The following is a 23,293-nucleotide window of genomic DNA, read 5'->3' on the forward strand; positions in this document are numbered from 1 at the left end:
GGCCCCTATTCATTCATTCATTCATTCATTCATTCATTCAATCAACAAACCTTTACTACATTCTTGCTCTGTTCCAGCCCCTTCTGGGACACAGGCACCACAAAGACAAGATGCAGTGCTTGTGTTGAGGGACTGTCCAGCCTGCTGGAGGAGGTCACCACAACACAGCGGGATCAGTGCTCAGAGGACCAGTCACTGTGAGTAGGTTCCTCTGGGGGTTTAGGGATAGCTTTTCACAAAAGGTCATTTCTCAGCTGGGTTTTGAAGGATGAATATAAGTTTGCAAAGCAAACAAGAGGTAGTAAAGGTAAGTCAGGCAGAGGGAACAGCATATGCAAAGGCACAGAAGCATGAGAGGTGATGGAGAGTATGGGGGAAATGGATGTGTGCAGAGAATCAGGACTGGAGCACAGGATTCATTCACGTAAGGGGTTGTAGGAGTCAGGGATTGAAAAGTCAGACAAGAACTAGACCGTGCGTGGCCATGAATACCAGGTCAAAATGTCCTGTGTATGTTGTATATTTGAGAGCCATGCAAAGGTTTTTAGCAGGGGCCTGATGTCCTTGGATTTTCATTTTAGAAAGATAATTTGAAATTCAGCATAGGAAATATTTTTCTTTCCTGTTTAGCGAACTGTATAACACGCATACAGAAAAGTGCCTATATCCTAAGCGTGCAGCTTGGTGAACTTCCGTTAGACTGAACATATACACATAATTAGCACTCAGATCAAGAAACAGAACGCTGCCAGCTGCCAAGCCCTCCGCGAGTTCCCTTTCGGTTATACCTTCTCTGCAAGGGCAACCGCTGACCCGACTTCTAACAATACAGACGGGGCTTCTGCATTTTCCAGTTTTATAGGAATACAATCATATGGAATGTGTTCTTTTGAATGCAGCTTCTTTTACCTAATATCCATGTTGTGAGCAGTCATATTTCTTTTCTTCTTTTCTTTTTCTTTTAGAGACAGGGTCTCACTATGTCATCGAGCCTGGATTGCAGAATGATTACAGCTCACTGCAGCCTCCACCTCCTGGGCTCAAGTGATCCTCCTGCCTCAACCTCCCAAGTAGCTGGGAGTACAGGTGCAGGCTCATTTTTAAAATTTTTGTAGAGATAGGGTCTTGCTGTGTTGCCCAGCCTGGTCTCAAATTCCTGGCCTCAAGCAATCTTCCCACCTTGGGCTCCCAAAGCACTAGGATTACAGTTATGAGGCACCATGCCTGGCTGTACATTGTTCATTCTCTCTGCTGTACAATTTTCCATTAGGTGTGTTGATAAGCATTGAAGAATGGATTTTAAGCAGCACAGACTGGAGTCTGGGAGGCCAACTGAGAGATGATTGTCATGGCAGGAGAGATGTGATGAGAAGCAGAAAGGGGCTGTGGCAGTGGAGATAGAGAAGACGCACCAATGTAAAAGATGTCTAGGAGACAGGCCGGGCACGTTGGCTCATGCTTGTAATCCCAGCACTTCGGGAGGCCAAGGCGGGCAGATCAGTTGAGGTCAGGAGTTCGAGACCAGCCTGGCCAACATGGTGAAACCTCATCTCCACTAAATATACAAAAATTAGCCAGGCATGGTAGTACATGCCTGTAATCCCAGCTACTTGGAAGGGTGAGGCAGGAGAATTGCTGGTACACAGGAGGCAGAGGCTGCAGTGAGCAGAGATAGCACCACCACACTCCAGCCTAGGCGACAGAGTAAGACTATAGCCCCCCACGAAAAAAAAAAAAACAAAAAAACGAAGATATTTATTAAACAAAAGAAACTGAACTTATCAAATAATTGAATTTGGAAAGAGTTGAGGTGACCTTCTGGTTCCTGGCTTGGGAATCAGAGCAGATAATGGTGAAGACAGGACAATGGATAAAGAAGGGTGAAGTGTTTTCTATTGTGGACCAGCTGAGTTTGCAGTCCCTGGGGACACTCAGGAGGAAGTGTCCAGGAGGAAGTTGGAGGTGAAATCTAGAGCTCAGGAGAGAGATCTGGGTTTGCAAAGTCAAACCTGGGATTGAACATGAGACTGAACCAAAGGCCACTGCTCTCTTTCAATACCGCCAATCATTACAGTTAAGGAATAAGAAAATCATAAATCCTCAGAACAAAGAGGATGTGACAGGAGTTAACAAGAGAAAAAAAAAAGATGGCAGCAACATTTTAAAAGCTAGAAATTTCATGGACAGCTGGCTAATGACTTAGCAGATAGGAGAAGGCTGGAAGTTGACTATCTGCATGGAGGAAGCCAGAGGAAACTTCAGAAAATCCTTGGAATAGAGGAACCAGGCCCAGCTGAGCTCCATACTGAAAACCAAGAATTAAGTGAAAGTCTACATATGTGCCACTGAGATACCTCCCAGGCCCCCCATTTGATTCCCAGAATGCTGGTGGCTGAGTTTATTAGTACACTGGAGATGGGAGAGTCCCTCTTGCAGGAAACTGATCAGTGAAAGAAAAAGCCTTGTGACAGCGGGTATGGGTTGCCCAGATGAACTTTTTGTTTTGTTTCATTTTGTTTTTGAGACAAGGTCTTGCCCTGACACCCAGGCTGGAGTGCAGTGGTACAATCCTAGCTCACTGCAGCCTTGAACTCCCCGGCTCAAGTAATCCTCCCACTTCAGCCTTCTAAGTAGCTGGGACTACAGGTGCACATCACCATGTCCAGCTAATTTTATTTTTAAATTTTTTGTAGAGACAGGGGTCTCACTATGTCACCCAGGCTGGTCTGGAACTCCTGGCCTCAAGCAATCCTCCTGCCTCAGCCTCCCAAAGTGCTGGGATCACAGACGTGAGCCATCATGAACTCTCTGGATGAGGGATTTATAGCCCAGATGATTGGGAAGTGCATTGGCCAATATTCTCCCCATTTCCACTGCACCTTGGCCTTCAAAATAGTAAGTTCGCACCTCACTCTTAAACATGAACATCAGATGTTTAAGGAAAACAATATAAAAGACAGAGGTCAAAATTAAAATAAAATAGGCAAAAGAACTTGGAAGAAACAGAGACATTAAAGGATAGAGAAGCAAACTTAAAAAAATTAATATCCTTGGAGAAATATGAGAAGATATTGTGTCCATAAAACAAAATCAGGAGACTATAAAAAGAGAACATTCCTATAACAAGAAAAAGCTCTTAAAATTAAAACTATGACTGTAGAAATGTTAAAAGTAGAGTGGCTGATTGAAAGATAAAAATTGAATAAATATCTGAGGAATAAATAAAAAGGCAAACAAAAATGAAAATGGAAAATAAAAAAAGTGAGAACAGAAAATAAGATATTAAAAGCTTCCAGAGACGGGAAAATAATCAGATCACACAAAAGAATCAGAATAACATTGAACTTCTCAACCACACTGGAGTCTGGAAGACAAGGGAGCGGCCAATCCTTTCCAAATTTTGTGGGAAAATTATTTCCAACTTAAAATATTATACCCAGCAAAGCATCTAGTCAAATGTGACAGAGGAATAAAAACAACATGAGACACAAAGGGTCTCAACCATGCTCTCTTTCTCAGGAAGTTACTGGAAGATATTTTTGCTCGAAATGAGGAAGTAACCCAGAAAGAAGACTACCTGGGATCCAGGAAGCATTGGAGCCAACATGAGAGAGGAGAGGAAATTTCAAAATAATGGTAAAAAGGGCTTCCAGAATAATGGCCCTAGATAGTCATTGAGTCAAAATGGGGCTGGAGGTCAAAAGACTCCATAGGAGAAGCGGGAGGAAGGAAGGAAGGAAGGGGGGGAGGGGGAAGTGGGGAAGGAAGGAAGAGAGGAAGGAAGGGAGGGAGGGAGGGAGGGAAAGGAGGAAGTGTTATTATAATTAGCCAGTTGTCTTTGAAGACATTGAGAGAACATTTACAGATTTGCCAATAATTTGCAAAAAGGATGAACAGTTTTCTTTTGAAACTAAAAAGTTTAATGATAGTTAGTTAACTGGAAGGTTTCATGATAGTTAATAGTTATCCATTTTTAACCAGAAAGTTGGCCAAAGGCTGTGCACATAAAATAGTTCTTCAATCTCAGAACAGAAAGAAGTAACAGACCATTTAGCAGCCTGATGCTAACCAGGTTACAGATAAATATTCAAATATTTAGGTCACTTTGGGAGAAATAAAGATCCTGACAATGACCGGGGAGACCTTGACAAGCAAATTAATGAGTCTCACACTCATGACCAGAAATCCAGGCAGACTGGCTCCAGCTGCCACCCATCCTTGAGACCTATGGTCAAAGTCCAGGTGTGGTCGCTTAAATTATTGATCAGCAAACGTTCACTCCAAACGCCCCACCCATTCCTCCATGTGAGCAGTATACTTCTTGCCCCATTGATGTTGGACTTGGCCATGGGACTGGCTGTGGCCAACGGGATGTTGGTGGATATGATCCAAACAAAGGTTTAAAATATGCTTGTGCAGTTGGCTCCCCATCTTGCATTTCTGTCATTACCATGAAAAAAATCTCCCCCAAGCACCTACTATCTCCTCTACCTGAACAGACACAAGTGGGGCAGATTGAGCCCAGCCTATGTCCTGGAACCAAGCCTTCCAACATGAGCTAAACCCAAGAAAACCCACAGACATGTGAGAAAAAAAAAAAAAAAAAACGGTGAGAATGCCACTGAGCTGTGTGATAGCTCATTACACATTACTGTGCGTCTCCCTGACCAATGCACCAGGTTTTAAGATTATCCTGTGGGTCGCAATTATTTGGTAGGAGACTCTTGCCCTAGCGAATAAATGACTGAGGTTTTGAGAGACAAAGGAAGCCTTGAGGAGGAAGACAAGAAAGTAGGAGAAACTTTTCTCTGCATGTTCAGTATCAAGTTCACAACATCAACTAAGTGCAGTGGCTCACGCCTGTAATCCCAGGACATTGGGAGGCCGAGGGGGTTGGATCACCTGAAGTCAGGAGGTCGAGACCAGCCTGGCTAACATGGCGAAACCCAGTATCTACTAAAAATACAAAATAGCTGGATGTGGTGGCACGCACCTGCAGTCCCAGCTACTTGGGAGGCTAAGTCAGGAGAATCGCTTGAACCCAGGAGGCAGAAGTTGCAGTGAGCCAAGACGGCACTCCATCTTGCACTCCAGCCTAGGTGACAGAGCAAGACTCCACCAAAAATAATAATAATAATAATTCATAACATGGAGGCATTGCTGTTGATCTGTGTTTGTACATTTCATCTTTGTAAGTTGCTCGGGCATCTTTGATCAGTTTCTTCTTCTCTGCCTGGCACAATCTACTGTGCAGACCTTTGTTATACTGCTTATTATACTGTCTTGCCAGTGGTACTCCAATGCTGGGCTAGGACTTGGAGGCCCAGAGGTAAACAAGAAATTATGCTACCCACTGAGGGCCCTGGGCTTGTGAGGGAGAGAGAGACGTGCACAAGTCACTGTTATTCAGCTACAATACAATACAGAACACTCAAGTACAGTTCAGCAAGAGAGCCTGGTTTAAACACATGTCAATATACATGATAGTCCATGTTGCAGTGCTATAAATACCTGAGGCTGGGTAATTTACAAAGAAGAGGTTTATTTGGCTCACAGTTCTGCAGGCTGTACAAGCATGGTGCCAGCATCTGCTTGGTTCTGGTGAGGCTTCAGGAAGCTTTTACTCATGGTGGAAGATGGAGGTGGAGAAGGCATGTCACATGGCAAGAAACAGAGTGAGAAAGAGAGGGGAGGAGGTGCCAGGCTCTTTTAAATAGCCAGCTCCAGTGTGAACTAATGCAGTGAGAATTCAATCACTACCAAGGGGAAGGTACCAAGCCATTTATGAGAGATCCACCCCCATGACTCAAAGACTTCCCACTGGGCCCCACCTCCAGCATTGAAGGTCACAGTTCAAAATGAGATTTAGAGGGGACACAGTTCAAACTATATCAGTCACAGGCTAGGCATGGTGGCTTACTCCGGTAATCCCAGCACTTTGGAGGCCGAGGCGGGCAGATCCACCTGAGGTCAGAAGTTCGAGATCAGCCTGACCAACTTGGTGAAACCCTGTCTCTACTAAAAATACAAAAATTAACCGGGCATAGTGGTGAGTGCCTGTAATCCCAGCTACTTGGAAGGCTGAGGCAAGAGAATCGTTTGAACCGGGGAGGTAGAGGTTGCCACGAGCCGAGATCATGCCACTGCACTCCAGCCTGGGCAACAAGAGACAAAAGTGAGACTCCGTCTCAAAAAAAAAAAAAAAAACTATGTCAGTCACCATGCAATGGAATATCCTACACCTGTTTCAAGATAAGGATGAGTTCTGTGTACTTACATGAAAAACAATCCATGATTTTATGTATCAAATATATGTATGTACATACATGTGTGTGTATGTATACATTTTTTTCAAGAACTGGTAAACCAAACCATTCATATTAAATACCCAAGAGTGGGTTTATAAGAGACTTTCATCTGTAATTTACACACTTGGGGTTATCAAAATTTCTTTTTCTATGGAGTCTTGCTCTGTTCCAGGCTGGAGTACAATGGCGCAATTTCGGCTCACTATAACCTTCACCTCCCAGTTCAAGCCATTCTTCTGCCTCAGCCTCCCAAGTAGCTGGGACTACAGGTGCATGCCACCATACCCAGTTAATTTTTGTATTTTTAGTGGAGACGGGGTTTCACCATGTTGGCCAGGATGGTCTCAACTCCTGATCTCAGGTGATCTTCCTGCCTCAACCTCCCAAAGTGCTGGGATTACAGGCATGAGCCACCGCACCCGGCCGGGGTTGTTAAAATTTCTATAACAAATGTGTATGATCATGACACTGTGATATAATAAAATAAAAAGCATATACTTGATCTCATGGTTCCTGGCAAACAGCTACTAAAGCCCTTGAAACCTCTGGAGTGATGAGAGTGTCTTACGTGTGCTAATGAACTGGCTGGTGGTTGGGGTTTCCTAGGTAGCTTCAGGATAGGGGTTCACTTGTCCAGGCGCAGTGGCTCATGCCTGTAATCCCAACACTTTGGGAGTCCGATGCAGGAGAATCGCTTGAGTCCAGGAGTTTGAGACCAGTCTGGGCAACATGAGGAAACCCCGTCTCTACTAATAATACAAAAAAAAAAAAAAAAGAAAAAAAGAAAATTAGCCGAGCATGGTGGTGCACGCCTGTAATCCCAGCTACTCGGGAGGCTGAGGCTGGAGAATCGCTTGAACCTGGGAGGTGGAGGTTATAGTGAGCCAAGATTGCACCACTGCACTCCAGCCTGGGCAACAGAGTGAAACTGTGCCAAGAAAAGAAGAGACGAGACGAGACGAGACGAGATTAGACAAGAAGAGAAGAGATGAAAAGAGACGAGAAGAGAGAAAGAGAGAGAAAGAGAGAAAGAGCAGAAGGGAGGAAGGGAGGAAGGAAGGGAAGAAGGGAGAAAGAGCAGAAGGGAGGAAGGGAGGAAAGAAAGGAGGAAGGGAGAAAGAGCAGAAGGGAGGAAGGGAGGAAGGGAGGAAGGGAGAAAGGGAGAAAGAAAGAAAAAGTGACCATTTGGGCACCAGGCTGGGGAGTGTTGGTGTGCACCTGTAGTCCCAGCTACTCGGGAGGCTGAAGCAGAAGGATTGCTTGAGCCCAAGAGTTCAAGGCTGCAGTGAGCTATGACCGCACCACTGCACTACAGATTGGGCAACGGAGCAAGACCCCATCTCAAAATATAAAATAAAGATCATAAAGGATACCAAGCAAATCAGGGGGCAATAATGAAAGGAGGTAACAACTTACAAGATTGTGGCAGGAATCCAGATTTTAAAAAATGGTTGTGGTTTAGGCTAGCATAAAACAAAAAAGACATTTCCCATGTAAAACACAAAACTAGAATAGTCAGGCAAACGAAGAAAAATGTGTGATGCTATGGTAAGAAACTGATGACGGACAAATATTTTGCCAGGAGGGAGAGGGTAGGTGAGCAGCGGACAAGAGGGTATTGGAGAAAATGGGAATGGGGAAGTGGCATTTGAGAAGAGCCTGGAAATCTTGAAATCATGCCCATGGTTTGCCAGGTAGGAGGAGCTGGAGGCAGGAAGAGAAGTACTCACCAGACTTCAGCTGATAAAGCAGGTACAGATATCCCCCAGGCCTCAGAAGCCCTAAGCTTTTCAGCAGGAGAACCAGGCATTTAAGAGCCAGACTGTTCAGGTTCAAATCCCAGTTCCCCCATTTTCCAGCTGTGTGGTCGCTCTATGCCTCAGTTTCCTCCCCTGTAAAAGGGGGATTATAGGAGCCAACGTGTGCCAAGTTCTCAGCATAGCACCTGGCACACAGTAAGTACCGTATGAAAGTCAGTTAGGGCCAGTGTCGTGATTAGCATATGTGGCAGATCAGAAAGATACCAGGAGGGAGGTCCCAGAGCTAGCCGGTGCAGGAGCCATAACATAAGGAAAGAATATTCATTGGGTGAGAACACAGCTGGGTGTGGACATCCAACTCTGCACTCCCAGTGTGGCTGGGAACAAGTCCCTCATCTCTCTGCCTTCGGATTCTTCTGTGAAACGGAGAAGCTGTGTGGTGGGGAGAAAATGGATGGGTCTGATGGTGTCACATTACTGCTGGTGTCTACTGGAAGGGCTGGGCCTGTATACATGGGGAGAGGCCACACGGGCTGCCTTGGACCAAACGCTGCCAACCCCAAGCGAGAGCTACAGTGTTTGAGAGACAGCGAGTACATGAAAATCATTCAGCACCTCAGTGGCAAAGCCAGCCCACTCAGCCTCCTTGTAAACATTTTTATATACACAGCCAGAAGGTTCTCGGCGTGACTGCCAAGCCCTAAAAGTAAAATCACAAGGCCAGTAAAACACAAAGATACAACCTCTTTGGGGCTCTTGTAAAAGAAGCAAAATAAAGGCCTGATGCCTTCTGGAGGGGCACAGGCCACCCACCTGCCACTGTACACAGACATGCACACACACACATACTCACATTCACACGTGCTCTCACACGGGCACATAACCCGTGTGTGCTCACCCCAGAACGCACCTGTGCGTATGCACACATGGGCACACAAGGCACCTGCACTCACATGTGCACGCATGTGTGCACACATGTGTACACGCCTCCATGCCCACATTCACACATGCTCACCCTGCTCATCCACAGGCATGCATGCGTACACACACATAGCAGCAGCTGCTCGTGCACACACACACTCACCCTCACCCAGGACACATGCATACATGCATGTTCACACACACAGGCCCTGCTTTCTGGAAGCCAGATTTGGAGCAAAGTTGACCCAGGAGCTCCAAGGCCTTGGGAATTATGGGATGCACATCCCAGAGGGCTGCAGACAGTGGAGAGGTGTGAAGCGCAGGCCTGGATTTCACCCAGCTCTGCCCCTCATGAGGTGTGAGACCTAAGTTACTTCATCTCTCTAAGCCTTGGTTTCCTCATCTGTCAGGTGGCAGTGAAAATGACAGCCCCTTCCTCACATGGTTGTGGGGAGGTTTCTCAGTTGATGCTTGTAACATGCTTGACACTGTATCCAGCACATAGTAACTGTTCAACAAATAGCAGCCATGCAGTGGTCGTATTATTGTATTTTCCAGTGATCTCAATTTGGAAGCTGTGGCTTAAGCTGCACAGCAAAATGTTTCGGAGATGGCCACGTGTAGCAATTAAACAGGACACAGCCATGGGGACATCAAAGAAATGGAGGAGACGGTCCTGACTGTCAAGAGGGGGTAGGGAGTCCTTGTCGCTTTCTAGGAACTGAGGGCCCAGTGGGTTCCCTGTCTCTTGCCCCTCAACTTCACCAGCTCCATTTGATTGGAGCGCTCCAAGGAGATGGTGTCTGCAAAATAGAATGTCACCAGCTTCCGGAACACGTCGTGCCCTTCTGCCTCAGTTTCCTCTCCCCTGACTCCCAAGCCCAGAGCCCTCTCTTAATCTCCAGGCTATCTGAAGAGACATGCATACCTGTTTCACTCTTGGCAGCCTATCTCCTGGGTGGCAGAAGGTAGGCAGGTGGGGAGGCAGCCTCACTCCCCCATGTCCCTGCAGCAGGCTCTCCTCCTGTGTCCATTCTCTCGTTCTTCCACAATAACAAAATCCCTGACTTTCATCTAGGCACAGCATTGCCCAGAATAAAGACCACATTTCCCAGCCCCCCTTCCAGTTGGGTGTGACCATGTGACTAGTTCTGGTCAAGGAGATGTATGCAGGTGTTGTAGGATAACTTCTGGGAACCTTAGAGTTTGCCCTTCCTGCATCCTGCTGCCTGGAATGCCGATGCAATGACTGGTGCTCTGGCAGCCATCTTAGACCAAGAAGAAAAAGGAAATGGGACAACAGAGAGGGCAGCAGGGGCCAGGATCCTGAGGACTTCATGGAGCAGACCTACCTTGGATTGTCTACTTCCAAACTTTTATAAAAGAGATAAATTCCTCCACTGAAATCAATTATTTAGGGTCACTGTTACTTGCAACTAAACCTAATCCTGACTGCTATCCCCCTACTCAAGCTGTGCCCTGTTCCTGATAATCCAGTCACTGCCTTGCACAGCTCTGAACATCTCTGTGGGCTCAGAGCCTCTGCTGTCAGGCTCTGAACACCACTGAGACCTCTCTAGATGGTAGCATCCAATCAGACTGGCCCTCCCCACACCCGTGAGATGACAAAGACCAGGCACCTGGCTTCCCTCCTCCAAGGTCAAATCCTACAACTGGAGGCAAACCCCAACACCGGTCTTGCCTGACCCAAACGTCCACACCCTCATCATCCCTCCCACAGTCCCAGCATGCACTGGACGGAATGGAAGGGTGGTGACCCTCAGGACTACTCCATCAGACAGGGAGGGCAGGCAGTCCCCATTCACCAACCTCTCCCCCTCTACTGAGAGCTCAAGAAACTCAGGGCTTTGCAACAGGGTGTCTGGCTTCCAGGACCCTGTTGCCCAGGGATACTGAAGGAGATGCTATCACAGGGCTTTGGGGAGCCACCAAGGCAGGAAAGATGTCCCCAGAGAGGGCAGAGCTGCCACAGGTGAGCTGGGGCCACACTCACCTTTCTCCGACGCCGGGGCCAGGTCAATGAAGCTGCGACATTTTTCACCTTTGAAAAGAAGAGAAGCGTTTTCAGAATGTGAGAGGACACGTGGGCTTCCGAGGTTTGCCTGCCCCCGTCCCACGAGCCCTGGAGCAAGCCAGTGTCTCTGACCCAAGCCCAGTGACATCTTTCTCCAACCCTGATTCCTAGACGCCCAACATTCCAGGAGTGTGGATGGCGAAACTGCCAACCCTCCCACCTCCTGACCCCATCCATCCAGGCCCATTGCTTCCACCTCGGCAATAGCAACTTGGTTCCTTTCCACAGCCTCCCCCCAGAATCCACGCTGCTCCACACTGGCCTCCCCGGGCCTCCACTCTGGCCCCTCTCCAATTCATTCTCCACGCTGCAGCTGAAGGGGTCATTTCAAAACACAGCTCTGATCACATCCAACACAGGCGCACACACAGCTTGCTCCTGTTTGAAACTCTTCGATGACTTTCCAAAGGAGAAAGTTCAAATTCCCATATATGGACCCAGAATAGGCCTTGACTGGCCTGTCCACCCACTGCCCTCTCCCTCTGCCCCCGTTCCGGGTACACCCCTGTGCAGCCCCCACACCATGGATTTGTACATGCTGTTCCCCGCCTGGAACATAATCCCGCTGTTGACTCTCACAGGACCTTGGTTTTCTACGGGGCACAGTCACTGCCCTGAGTCTGCCTCTGCATGTTGTCCCGAGTGCAAGTTAGTCGCACTGAGATGATAACTTACTGAAAGAGAGTATGCTGGCCAGGCGCGGTGGCTCACGCCTATAATCCCAACACTTTGGGAGGCTGAGGTGGGTGGATCACCTGAGGTCAGGAGTTTGAGACCAGCCTGGCCAACTTGGTGAAACCCCATCTCTACTAAAAATATAAAAATTAGCCAGGCGTAGTGGCAGGCGCCTGTAATCCCAGCAACTTGGGAGGCTGCAGCAGGAGAATCACTTGAACCCAGGAGGCGGAGGTTGCAGTGAACCGAGATCATGCCATTGGACTCCAGGCTGGGGGACGAGAGTGAGACTTCGTCTCAAAAAAAAAAAAAAAAAAAAAAGAGGGGGAGTGTGCTGACTTGGCCAAGAACTGGAAGGGAGGATTTAAAAGAAAGAAAAGAAAGTGGTGTGCTAGAGTGGATGGATTTTGAATGAATTGCTTTACACTTTCTTTACTGTTTCATTGTTTCCTCAAAGGCTAGAGGGAGGGAAATTCAATGTGCAGATTATACTCTGGGAGGCCGAGGCGGGTGGATCAAGAAGTCAAGAGATGGAGCCCATCCTGGCCAACATGGTGAAACCTCATCTCTACTAAAAATACAAAAATTAGCTCAGTGTGGTGGCACGCACCTGTAGTCCCAGCTACTCGGGAGGCTAAAGCAGGAGAATCGCTTGAACCTGGGAGGTGGAGGCTGCAGTGAGCCATGATCACACCGCTGCAATCCAGCCTGGGCAACACAGCAAGACTCCATCTCAAAAAAAAAAGTGCAGAGCAGCATCCACAGCCACATTGAGGCATTGGTGGGCCTTGGGCCATTTTGCCTTAATGAGCCCCTTCCTAAATAAAAACTAAATAATTAATTAAAAATTGTTGTATTTATCAATCGTAGATAGCACAATTGTATTTATCAATTGTGGATAGCAGCACTAGCCAAGATTTGGAAGCATCCTAACCATCAACAGATGAATGGATAAAGAAAATGTGGTACATACACACAATGAAGTACTATTCAGCCATAAAAAAGAATGAGATGCTATCATTTGCAACCACATTGATGGAACTGGAGGTCATTATGTTAAGTGAAATAAGCCAAGCATAGAAAGACAAACTTTGCATGTTCTCACTTATTTGTGGGATCTAAAAAACAAATCAATTGAATTCATAGACATAGAGAGTAGAAGGATGGTTACCAGAGGCTGGGAAGGGTAGTAGGGGATTGGGGGGGCAGTAGGGATGCTTAATAGGTACAAAAAAATGTTAGAAAGAATGAATAAGACCTACTATTTGCTAGCACAGCAGGGTGACTGTAGTCAATAATAACTGTATATTTTTAAATAACTAAAAGAGTGTAATTGAATTGTTCGCCTGTGTCAAAATATCTCATGTACCCCATAAATATATTCACCTACTAAATACCCACAAAAATTAAATATTTTATTTTGTTTTATTTCATTTTATTTTATTTTATTTGAGACAAAGTCTCACTCTGTCGCCCAGACTGGAGTACAGTGGTGCAGTCTCGGCTCACTGCAACCTCCGCCTCCTGGGTTCAAGCAATTCTCCTGCCTCAGCCTCCCGAGTAGCTGGAATTACAGGCACCCACCACCACGCCCAGCTAATTTTTGTATTTTTAGTAGCGATGGGGTTTCTCCATGTTGTCCAGGCTGTCTCGAACTCCTGACCTCAAGCGATCCGCCTCAGCATCCCAAAATGCTGGGATTACAGGCATGGGCCACTGCGCCCAGTCAAAAATTTTAAATTTAAATAAAATTTAATTTAACTTAAAAATAATTTTAAAATTATGTTTTATAGTAACATTGGTATAGAGATGAATATGCAATATTACTATTAAGTATTAAACATTTTCTTCACCTAAAAGTTTCTTTTTCTTCTTCTGAACTTTCTACTTCTTCCAGACCCTTTCTTACAAACAGAAGCAGCTCACAGGGGACTGGGCTTACACATACATTAATGTCTATTTCCCCCAGCAAGCTGCAAGCTCTGTGAGGACAGGGGCCAAGTCTACACTGCATCCCCAGCTAGTAAATGGCACCTCCATCCCCAGGTGTTCAGGCCAAAACCCTGGTGCCATCTTTATCTCATTTGTGGCTCTAGCTTCCCAAAGCATCTAGCATCCAGCCACTTCTCGCCATCCCCGCTGGTCCAGCCACCATCAGTTCCCATCTGGATCACTGCAGTAGCCTCTGCACTGGTCTCTCTGTTTCTACCCCATCCTCACAGTGACCAGAAGTATCCTGATATAACGTAAAACAGATTTTGTTCCTTTTCTGCTCAGAACCCTCCCAGCATTCCCAACTCACCCCAAGTTAGAGCCTAAGCCCTCGCTGCGGCCTGCAAGACTCCCTGTGACCTGTCTCTCCATCACCACCCTGACCTCTTTCCCTCCTGTCTTCCCCCTCACTCACTTCAGTCCTGTCATTTTGGTCTCCTTGCTGATCTTTGAACGTGCTGGACATTCTCCTGCCTCGGGGCCTTCGCACTGGCTGCCTCTGCTGCCTGCAGCACTGTTCACTCGCACTGAGTGGTTTACTCCTCTTCTCCCTTATCATTTTTTCTCAAATGTTATCTTCCCAAGGAGGGCTTTCCATTTAATCTATCTAAAATTCCAAATGTCCCTCCCCTGACACTCTCCATCTCCCTTCTGGATGGATTCCTAACAGCTACGACAGAACCTGGTGTACAGTGACTGCTTAATAAATATTTTCCAACCAGCCTGAGAAAGAAAGCGGGACCCCATTTCTACAAAAAATTTAAAAATTAGCCAGATGTGGTGGCACGGGGCTGTAGTCCTGGCTACTGGGGAGGCTGAGGTAGGAGTATCACTTGAGTCCAGGATGTTGAGGCTGCAGTAAGCTGCACTCCACCCTGGGCAACAGAGCAAGACCCTTTCTAGGAAAAAGGAAATAAACAAACAATGTTGAAGGAATATATGAACAAATGAGCAAGCGAATGAACACATGAGCGAATGAATGAATGAATGAATGAATGAATGAATGAATGAATGAATGCCACTGAAACCTTATGTCTACAAGAAGCTTCCCCTCTTCAGTCTTTCCTCCCAGGCCTCCCTGATGCCGGGGACACAGTGCTGGCCACCAAGGATGCAGCACTGAGCAAATCATGGCCCAACCTCTAGACCTTTCTCACAAAGAGAGGGGGCGCATGCTGGACCTATGCTCACAAACACATTTTGTTTGACCTACACGGGATCATAAAAATAGGTAAATTGCTACCTACAAATTCAGATTTGTAATTTTCTCTGAAAGAATCAGCAGATCTGACTGTGCTGAGCCCACAATCCCACACAGCAGCAATCACCTGGGGCCAGGCAGCTGTGCCTCCTTTAGATAAGGCACCTGGAAGCTCTCTGGTTTGCCACAGTCCCCACCGCCCTCTACTGCTCTGCCTCTAGCCTCACCTAAACCACCAAGATGGCCCCTGCGACGCTAGATTGGATAAACTCTAGGGTGAGTCTGCAACCCCTGGCTTCAGGATATTACTGCTGATCCCAGCAAAGAGACAGATTGGGTCGAAATGGAACCAATGTGGGCTGGAGAGTCAAAACGATCTAGAAGCTTTCAGCATTCTCAACTCATGTGTCTGCTTGGAGCTTCCTAGGTTCTCTGATAAGGTCTCTTGAAGCCCCTTTGGCCTCCTGAACCTCCTGCCAGCCCCATATCAATGCAGAGGCAGAGATGGAAGCAGCGGTGGGAGATGAGTCTGAGAAGGAAGGCAGGGGTCAGATCACAAAAGGTCTTAAGTGTTGAGACAAGGAGGTGCTTCCTCTCTTATTTATGTCACTCCTTCCAAAGAATCATGAGGCCACAGATGGGTGAACCCTGCTCTGTGGTTCCAGCATTCTGGCTTCTCCTGCCCCTGCCCTGTGCTCTGTACTGAGATGTAGGGCTCACGCTTTCCATTACAGACAAAGACAATAAGGCCCAGGGCAGCTGAGAGACCATCCCGGGCCACACAGCATGTTACAGGTGCTGAGAGTATAGCCTACTGAAAGAGATGTTTGCTGACAGCCAAGAACTAGAAGGGAGGATTAAAATTAAAAAGTGTTGGTCAGCACGGTGGCTCATGCCTACAACCCCAGCACTTTGGGAGGCCAGCAGGGAGGATCACTTGAGCCCAGGAGTTCGAGGCCAGCCTGATCAACATGGAGAAACCCCATCTCTGATAAAAATACAAAAATTAGCTGGGTGTGTTGGCACACGCCTGTAATCCCAGCTACTTGGGAGGCTGAGAAAGGAAAATCGCTTGAATCTGGTAGGGGGAGGTTGCAGTGAGCAGAGATCACGCCACTGCAGTCCAGCCTGGGTGACAGGGTGAGACTCCATCTCAAAAAAATAAAACAAAATAAAGTGCTATGCTGGAGTGGATGGATTTTGAGTGAATTGTTACAAACTTTCTGTAATGTTATATTGCTGGAATGGAGGATATGTAATGGCCAAATTCAGACCAACACCCAAGGCCACATTAAAATGTTAGTGGGCCTTGCACACTTTTACCTATTAGGGGCCCTTCTTAAACATAATGAGAAGAATTCTATTTTACAACCACATTGGTATAAAGATGAATATATTAAGTATTAAGCATTTTCTTCCCCTAAAAGTTTATATTTTCTTCTGATTTTAAAATAAATTACTTTTTTTCTTTTTTTTTTGTTTATTTATTTTTATTTTTAGAGATAAGGTCTTGCTCTGTTGCCCAGACTGGAGTGCAGTGGCTCAATCACAGCTCACTGCAGCCTGGAACTCCTGGGTTCAAGTGATCCTCCTGCCTCAGCCTCCTGAGTAGCTGAGACCACAGGCACATACCACCACATCTGGCTAGTTTTTTAATTTTTTGTAGAGATGGGATCGCACTCTGTCACCCTGCTGGTCTCAAATTCCTGAGCTCACGCAATTCTCCTGTGTCAGCCTCCCAAACTGCTGTGATTACAAGCATGATCCACCACACCCGGCCCTAAAACCTTTTCATGGGCCCATAGAATTTTCATGGCCCTAAAACATTTGCATGGGCAAGGACTTTTATAGAAGTATTCTAGGCCCTCCCTTCTGTGCCTCCTGAGCCTAAGGAAGATGCCAGCCTTCCTGCAGCAGGCCCCCAGCTCTCACCACCAACTGGGCACCTCAATAATATTTAAGATTTATGTGCTAGACATTTTCCCTTTTCTTTAAGAATTTTATTGAGATATAATTCACATGCTATGCAATTCATACATTCAAAGTATACAATTCAGCCTGGCATGGCGGCTCACACCTGTAATCCCAACGTTTTGGGAGGCCAAGATGGGTGGATTACTTGAGGTCAGGAGTTCGAGACCAGCCTGGCCAACATGGTGAAACCCCCGTCTCTACTAAAAATACAAAAATTAGCCAGGCGTGGTGGCACATGCCTGTAATCCCAGCTACTCAGGGGACTGAGGCAGGAGGATCACTGGAACCCAGGAGGCGGAGGTTGCAGTGAGCCGAGGTCACCCCACTGCACTTCTGCCTGGGCAACAGAGTGAGACTCAGTCTCAAAATAAATAAATAATAAATAAAAATAAATAAATAAAATAAAGTGTACAATTCAATGGTTTTTAGTATACTGTTAGCATATTCACAAGGCTGTGTGACCATCACCACAATCAATTTTAAGACATTTTCATCACCCTGAAAAGAAAGCTGTACCTATTAGCAATCACTCATTTCCTGCAACCCTTCCAGCCCCAGGGAAGAGCTCATCTGCTTTCTGTCTCTATAGATTCACCTAGTCTGGTCATTTCATGTAAATGGAATCATACAATATTGTATGATTCATATAAATGGAATCATAGAATACACTCAATATGATCATACAATATATGAAATACCATTTCATATAAATGGAATCATATAATCATACAATACAATCATATAATAATATTTTGTGACTGCCTTCTTTCACCTAGAATAATGTGTTTAAGGACCAATCATCTTTGTAGCCTATGTTAGTAATGCATTTCTTTATATCACAGAAAAATATTATATGATGTGGATACCACCTTTTATTTATCCATTCATCAGATAATGGATGTTTGAATTTGTTTCCACATTTTGTTTATTTATGAACGTTCATGTACAAGTTTTTGTGTGGACAAGTTTTTGTTTCTCTTGGGTATATACCCAGGAATAGAATTGCTAGGTCATATGTAACTCTGTGTTTAATATTTTGAGAAACTGCAACACTATTTTCCAAAACAGATGCATCATTCTATGTTCCCATCAGCAACATATGAGGGTTCCAATTTCTCCATGTCTTCACCAACACTTGCTATTTTTCGTCTTTTTTTATTATGAGCATCCTTGCCAGTGCCATGCAGTATCTCACTGTGGTTTTAATTTGCATTTTCTTAATGCTATTCTTTAATAGCATCTTTGAATGGGCTTATTGGCCATTTCTATATGTTCTTTGGAGAAATATCTTCTCAGACCCTTTTCCCACTTTTTAATTGTGTCATTTGTCCTTTTATTATGGGTGATTCGTTCTTATATATTCTGCATACAAGTCCCTTATCAGTTATCTGATTTGTAAATATTTTCTCTCATTGCGTAACCTGTCTTTTCACTTTCTTGATGACATCCTTTGAAGCAGAAAAGTTTTTAATTTTAATGATGTCCAATTTATCTATTTTGCTTTTGTTACTTGTGCTTTTGTTGTCATATCTTCTTTGCTATTAATTTAAAAATAGAGGCTGGGTGTTGTGGCTCACACCTGTAATCCCAGCACTTTGGGAGGCCAAGGCAGGTGGATCACCTGAGGTCAGGAGTTCGAGACCAGCTGGCCAACATGGTGACATCCTGTCTCTACTAAAAATACAAAAAGTACCCAGGCATGGTGGTGCACCCCTGTAATCCCAGCTACTCGGGAGGCTGAGACAGGAGAATCCCTTGAACCCTGGAGGCAGAGGTTGCAGTGAACCAAGACCATGCCACTGTACTCCAGCCTGGGCGAGAGAGTGAGACTCCATCTAAAAAAAAAAATTGAGATGGGGTCTCACTTTGTTGCCTAGGCTAGTCTTGAACTCTTGGGCTCAAATGATCCTCCTGCCTCAGCCTCCCAAAGTGCTGGGATTACAGGCATAAGCCACTACACCTAGCCTAGTGTCATATTTAAGAAGGGTGTGCCTAGCCCAAGATCATGAAGGTTTACTCCTATTCTTTCCCCTAAGACTTTTGTAATTTTAACTCTTCTATTTATGTCTCTTATCCATTTAGAGTTGATTTATGTGTATGGTGTATAAAAGGGGTCCAACTTTATTCTCTTGCATGTGGATATCCGGTTGTCTCAGAAGCATTTGTTGAAAAACTATTCTTTCTCCATTGAATTGTTTTGGCAAACTTGCCAAAAATTAATTCACTATAAGTAAAAGGGTTTATTTTATAGTCTCAGTTCTACTCCATTAATCTATATGTCTCTCCTTATACTACACTATCTTGATTACTGTAGCTTTGAAGTAAGTTTTGAAATTGGAAAATATGGGTTCTTCAACTTTGGCCTTCATTTTAAAGATCATTTTGTCTATTCTGGGTCTCTTGTATTTTCATACGAATTTTAGGATCAATGTGTGGATTTCTTTAAAAAAGCAAGTTGAAATTTTGAAAGGGATTGCATTGAATCTGTAATGGGACCAATTTGGGAAGTAATTGCCATCTTAAAATATTAAAACTTCAAATCCATGAACATGGGATGCCTTTCCATTTACTTAGATCTATTCAAATTTCTATTAACAATGTTTTGTTGTATTCAGAATATAGGTTTCATGCTTACTTTGTTAAATTTATTCCTAAGTATTTTATAATTTTTGATGGTATTATGAGTGGAATTGTTTTCTAAATTTCATTTTTGAATTGTTCATTGCCAGTGTATAGAAATATAATTAAATTTTGTATATTGAGCTTGTAAACTGCAATCTTGCTGAACTCATTTATTAGTTCTAACAGTTTTAGTGGATTCTTAGAACTTGCTATATACAGAATCATATCATCTGCAGAGATAGTTTTACTTCTTCATTTCCAATCTTGATCTCTTTTATTTCTTTTTCTTGCCTAATTGCTTTGGCTAAAACCTCCAATATAATATTAAATAGAAGTGGCAAGAATGGGCATCCTCATCTTGTTTCTGATCTTGGAGGGGATGAATTCATTTTTGTACCATAAAATCTGTTGTTAGCTGTGGGTTTTTTTAAATACATGCCCTCTGTCAGGTTGGGGAAATTCCCTTCTATTCCTAGTTTGTTGAGAGGTTTTATCATGAAAGGATATTTGCCGTCTCTTTAGTCCCACAACAAACTTCAATGAGAATCTCCATTTTCAAGACAAGTAAAGTGAGGGTCTGAACTTTCAATGACTTGCCTATGACCACACCGCCAGTAAAAAATGGAGCAAGACTCAACCCAGGTCTGCAGACTCCACACTCCACATCCTAAAATCTTCCCAGCTCTCTGCTCCCATTGCTATGTCAGGATTTCCTACTAGAACCAGATGTTCCCACCATGGACAGCTTGCAGGGGGGCAGTCCTGAAAGAAATCCCCTGGGAATATACCTCCATGGAGACAGGGAAAATCCATGAGAGGCCAAAATAAATGGCTCCCACACTTCTATTTCTGCTACATGGACAAGGCTAAACAGAAAATGTTTAAGAGATGATCAAACTTAGCCCACTCTGCCCAGGCAGGTCAAAGCTGAGGTTTAAGGAAAAGTCATAGAGATGACATAAGGAACACAGGATACTTCAATGGCCAGAAGTCTAACAGCTGAAATTCAAACACAGAAGAGATGTTTTTCCTCCAAATCTTTAGTCTCTGTGATAAAGATTATCTAAGGATTAATGAGCTAGGTATTAAATGACACCATATTGGCTTGCCGCTTTTAGAAGTGACCCATATCAAAATCAATGGCAATTAAGTTTGCATGTTTAGTTAAGGGATTTATTTTGGGCATTAAACCTTAAGACAGGTGCACTTGTCTCTCAATCACACACACTTCAGACTGAGGCTTGACAATTAGATCATAGAGCTGTGGCATGTTACTGCCACCTGATGGCAGCATACCTTTGGTGAACCATAGAACTTGAAAGCTGGGAAGAATCCTATTAGGTCAACCAATTTACGTGGTTCTTAACCCCAGAAATGTGAATCTCAGGCCCCACCCACAGATATTCTGATTTAATTGGTCAGGATGGGGCCCATATATCAGTAGAGTTTTCAAAGCTCCCAGGTGATTCCAATGTGCACTCAGGGTGAGAATCACAGCCTACTAAAAATATCCTTCCAACATTAGAAAAGCAACAGAGATTCATTTTAGTGATGGCACGTATGATGGCACTGGCCAATCCTTCAGGGGAGGGCATTTATGGGGCAGAATAGCTCCATATTCTGAGTTCTGGAATCAGCAGAGCTGAGTGCGAATGCTGGCTCTGTCACTTCCTGCCATGCGAGTCCTCCCATCTTTCTGTGCCTTTATTTTCTTGTTGGTGAATTGTGCACAGCACCTGTAGGGGTCTTGTGAAGACTCAACATGGGCAAAGAGCTTAGATGCAGTGCCTAGAAAAGAGTGGGTGCTTAGTGCCAGGCGCGGTGGCTCACGTCTGTAATCCCAGCATTTTGGGAAGCCGAAGCAGGCAGATCACCTGAGGTCAGGAGTTCAAGACCAGCCTGGCCAACATGGTGAAACCCCCATCTCTACTAAAAATACAAAAATTAACAGGGTGTGGTAGCATGTGCCTGTAATCCCAGCTACTCAGGAGGTTGAGGCAGGAGAATCACTTGAACCCGGGAGGAGGAGGTTGCAGTGAGCTGAGATCGTGCCACTGCACTCCAGCCTGGACAACAGAGACCCCATCTCAAAAAAAAAAAAAGAAAAAACCTGGCCAGGCATGGTGGCTCACGCCTGTAATCCTAGCACTTTGGGAAGCCGAGGCCGGTGGATCACGAAGTCAGGAGATCGAGACCATTCTGGTTAACATGGTGAAACCCCATCCCTACTAAAAATACAAAAAAATTAGCTGGGCGTGGTGGCGGGCGCCTGTAGTCCCAGCTACTTGGGAGGCTGAGGCAGGAGAATGGCGTGAACCTGGGAGGCAGAGCTTGCAGTGAGCCGAGATCGTGCCACTGCACTCCAGCCTGGGTGACAGAGCGAGATTCCGTCTCAAAAAAAAAAAAAAAAAAAAAAAAAAAGTAGGTACTTAGGAGATGGCTTTCATCATCATCACTCTCACCTACATGGGGGTCAGAGGAAACATGAGCCACAGTCTTCTGCAGCCTAATTGGGGGAAACAGGAGTGACATGCAGGTACCGTCAGAGGCTAGCACATGGCCAGGGAGTCATGCACTGGTTCGGAGCAGGGATTCTAGAGCCAGGCCTGCCTGGGTGCAGCCTGGCTCCATCACTCACTGTATGTGTAACATCAACATGAACCTTTTGGTGCCTCAGTTTCCCTACCTATAAAAACATGAAGATCACCATCACTGGTGTTTCTATAGTGCATACCATAGGGTAGGTCGGCAGAGCTTGTTGTCAACCACCAGGGGGTACAGCTGGGACAACTCAGTGGGTAGCAGTCCAGGTTGCCTGAGGCTGCTGCAGGGATGCTCTGGGTTCCTTGATGGGCCCCAGCCTGGGTCCTGGCCCTCCGCCTTCCATTGTCTCCACCATGCCCATCGATGTTGCCTGGGAACGGCCTCATTTTGGCCCTTGAAGATGCCCTTTCTCCCATTATCCCCTCCCCATCTGATTCCCTTTGGGCTGCTAAGATAGCGAAGGTGAATGGAGCTGGCATCTCCCGCCCCAGGAAGGAGACTCCTTAAAGGCCCCTTGTATCCCCAGAGGCCCACTGGAGGGTGATGTCTTCCTGCTTCAGGGAGGGGACAGCAGAGGGAATTCATGCAGAAGGAAAGGGTGGCCAGCAGATTCCAAGGGGAGAAGATGTGTGGGGATCCACAGCACCCTAAAAGATCTCAGGGCCTTCAAAGAAAAACGTCTCAGGAAAGCTGGACTTTGGGATCAGAGGTTATTAGCTCAGCCAAAATCTTGCACCCATTGAGGGTCCCATGGTGCCCATGACCACCAGCCATGGGGAGGGGAAGTGTAGGGGAAGACCAGAGTGTTCTCTCACATGGTCTGAAAACTTCATACAACCCAGGGGCTAAAAGGAAATCTCAAAAACTGGAGACTGAATTTCTTGCTATTCTGGGGAGTGGAAGCTCAGAGGTCTATCCTACTGGGTCTAGAGGAGTAAATGACTAGGGCATTCCTTGGCTGAAGAAGTGAGAGTGCCTGTTCATATCCACCATAGCCTTAAAGAGAAATGGCCTGTGTGATTGCCTTCACCATTGCATACCATTGCATCTTGCTTGCAGGCCAGGGGCACACAGACAGGACTTAAATTTCAGCCTCAACTCAAGGTCACCAACTCAAGCCATCTCAATGACCAGCAATGACTGAGGTGAGCCTGTGGGGACTCAGTGACTGGGAGAGCGTGTTCCCTGTCTAGATGGGGAT

The 23,293-nt window shown here is 45.5% G+C and overlaps 1 protein-coding gene across 3 annotated transcripts in view; it reads right to left on the reverse strand.

Moving 5' to 3' along the window:
* Positions 1 to 23,293, reverse strand: part of GSG1L (GSG1 like) — a 265,619-nt gene that overhangs the window by 155,331 nt on the left and 86,995 nt on the right. For all 3 annotated transcript variants that reach the window (XM_030925307.1, XM_030925305.1, XM_030925306.1), the window contains exon 2: positions 11,004 to 11,051. In XM_030925307.1, coding sequence (XP_030781167.1) covers positions 11,004 to 11,051 — 48 coding nt within the window. The remainder of the gene's footprint in view (positions 1 to 11,003; positions 11,052 to 23,293) is intronic.

This window comes from Rhinopithecus roxellana, chromosome 20 (assembly GCF_007565055.1).
Source record: "Rhinopithecus roxellana isolate Shanxi Qingling chromosome 20, ASM756505v1, whole genome shotgun sequence".
NCBI lineage: Eukaryota > Metazoa > Chordata > Mammalia > Primates > Cercopithecidae > Rhinopithecus > Rhinopithecus roxellana.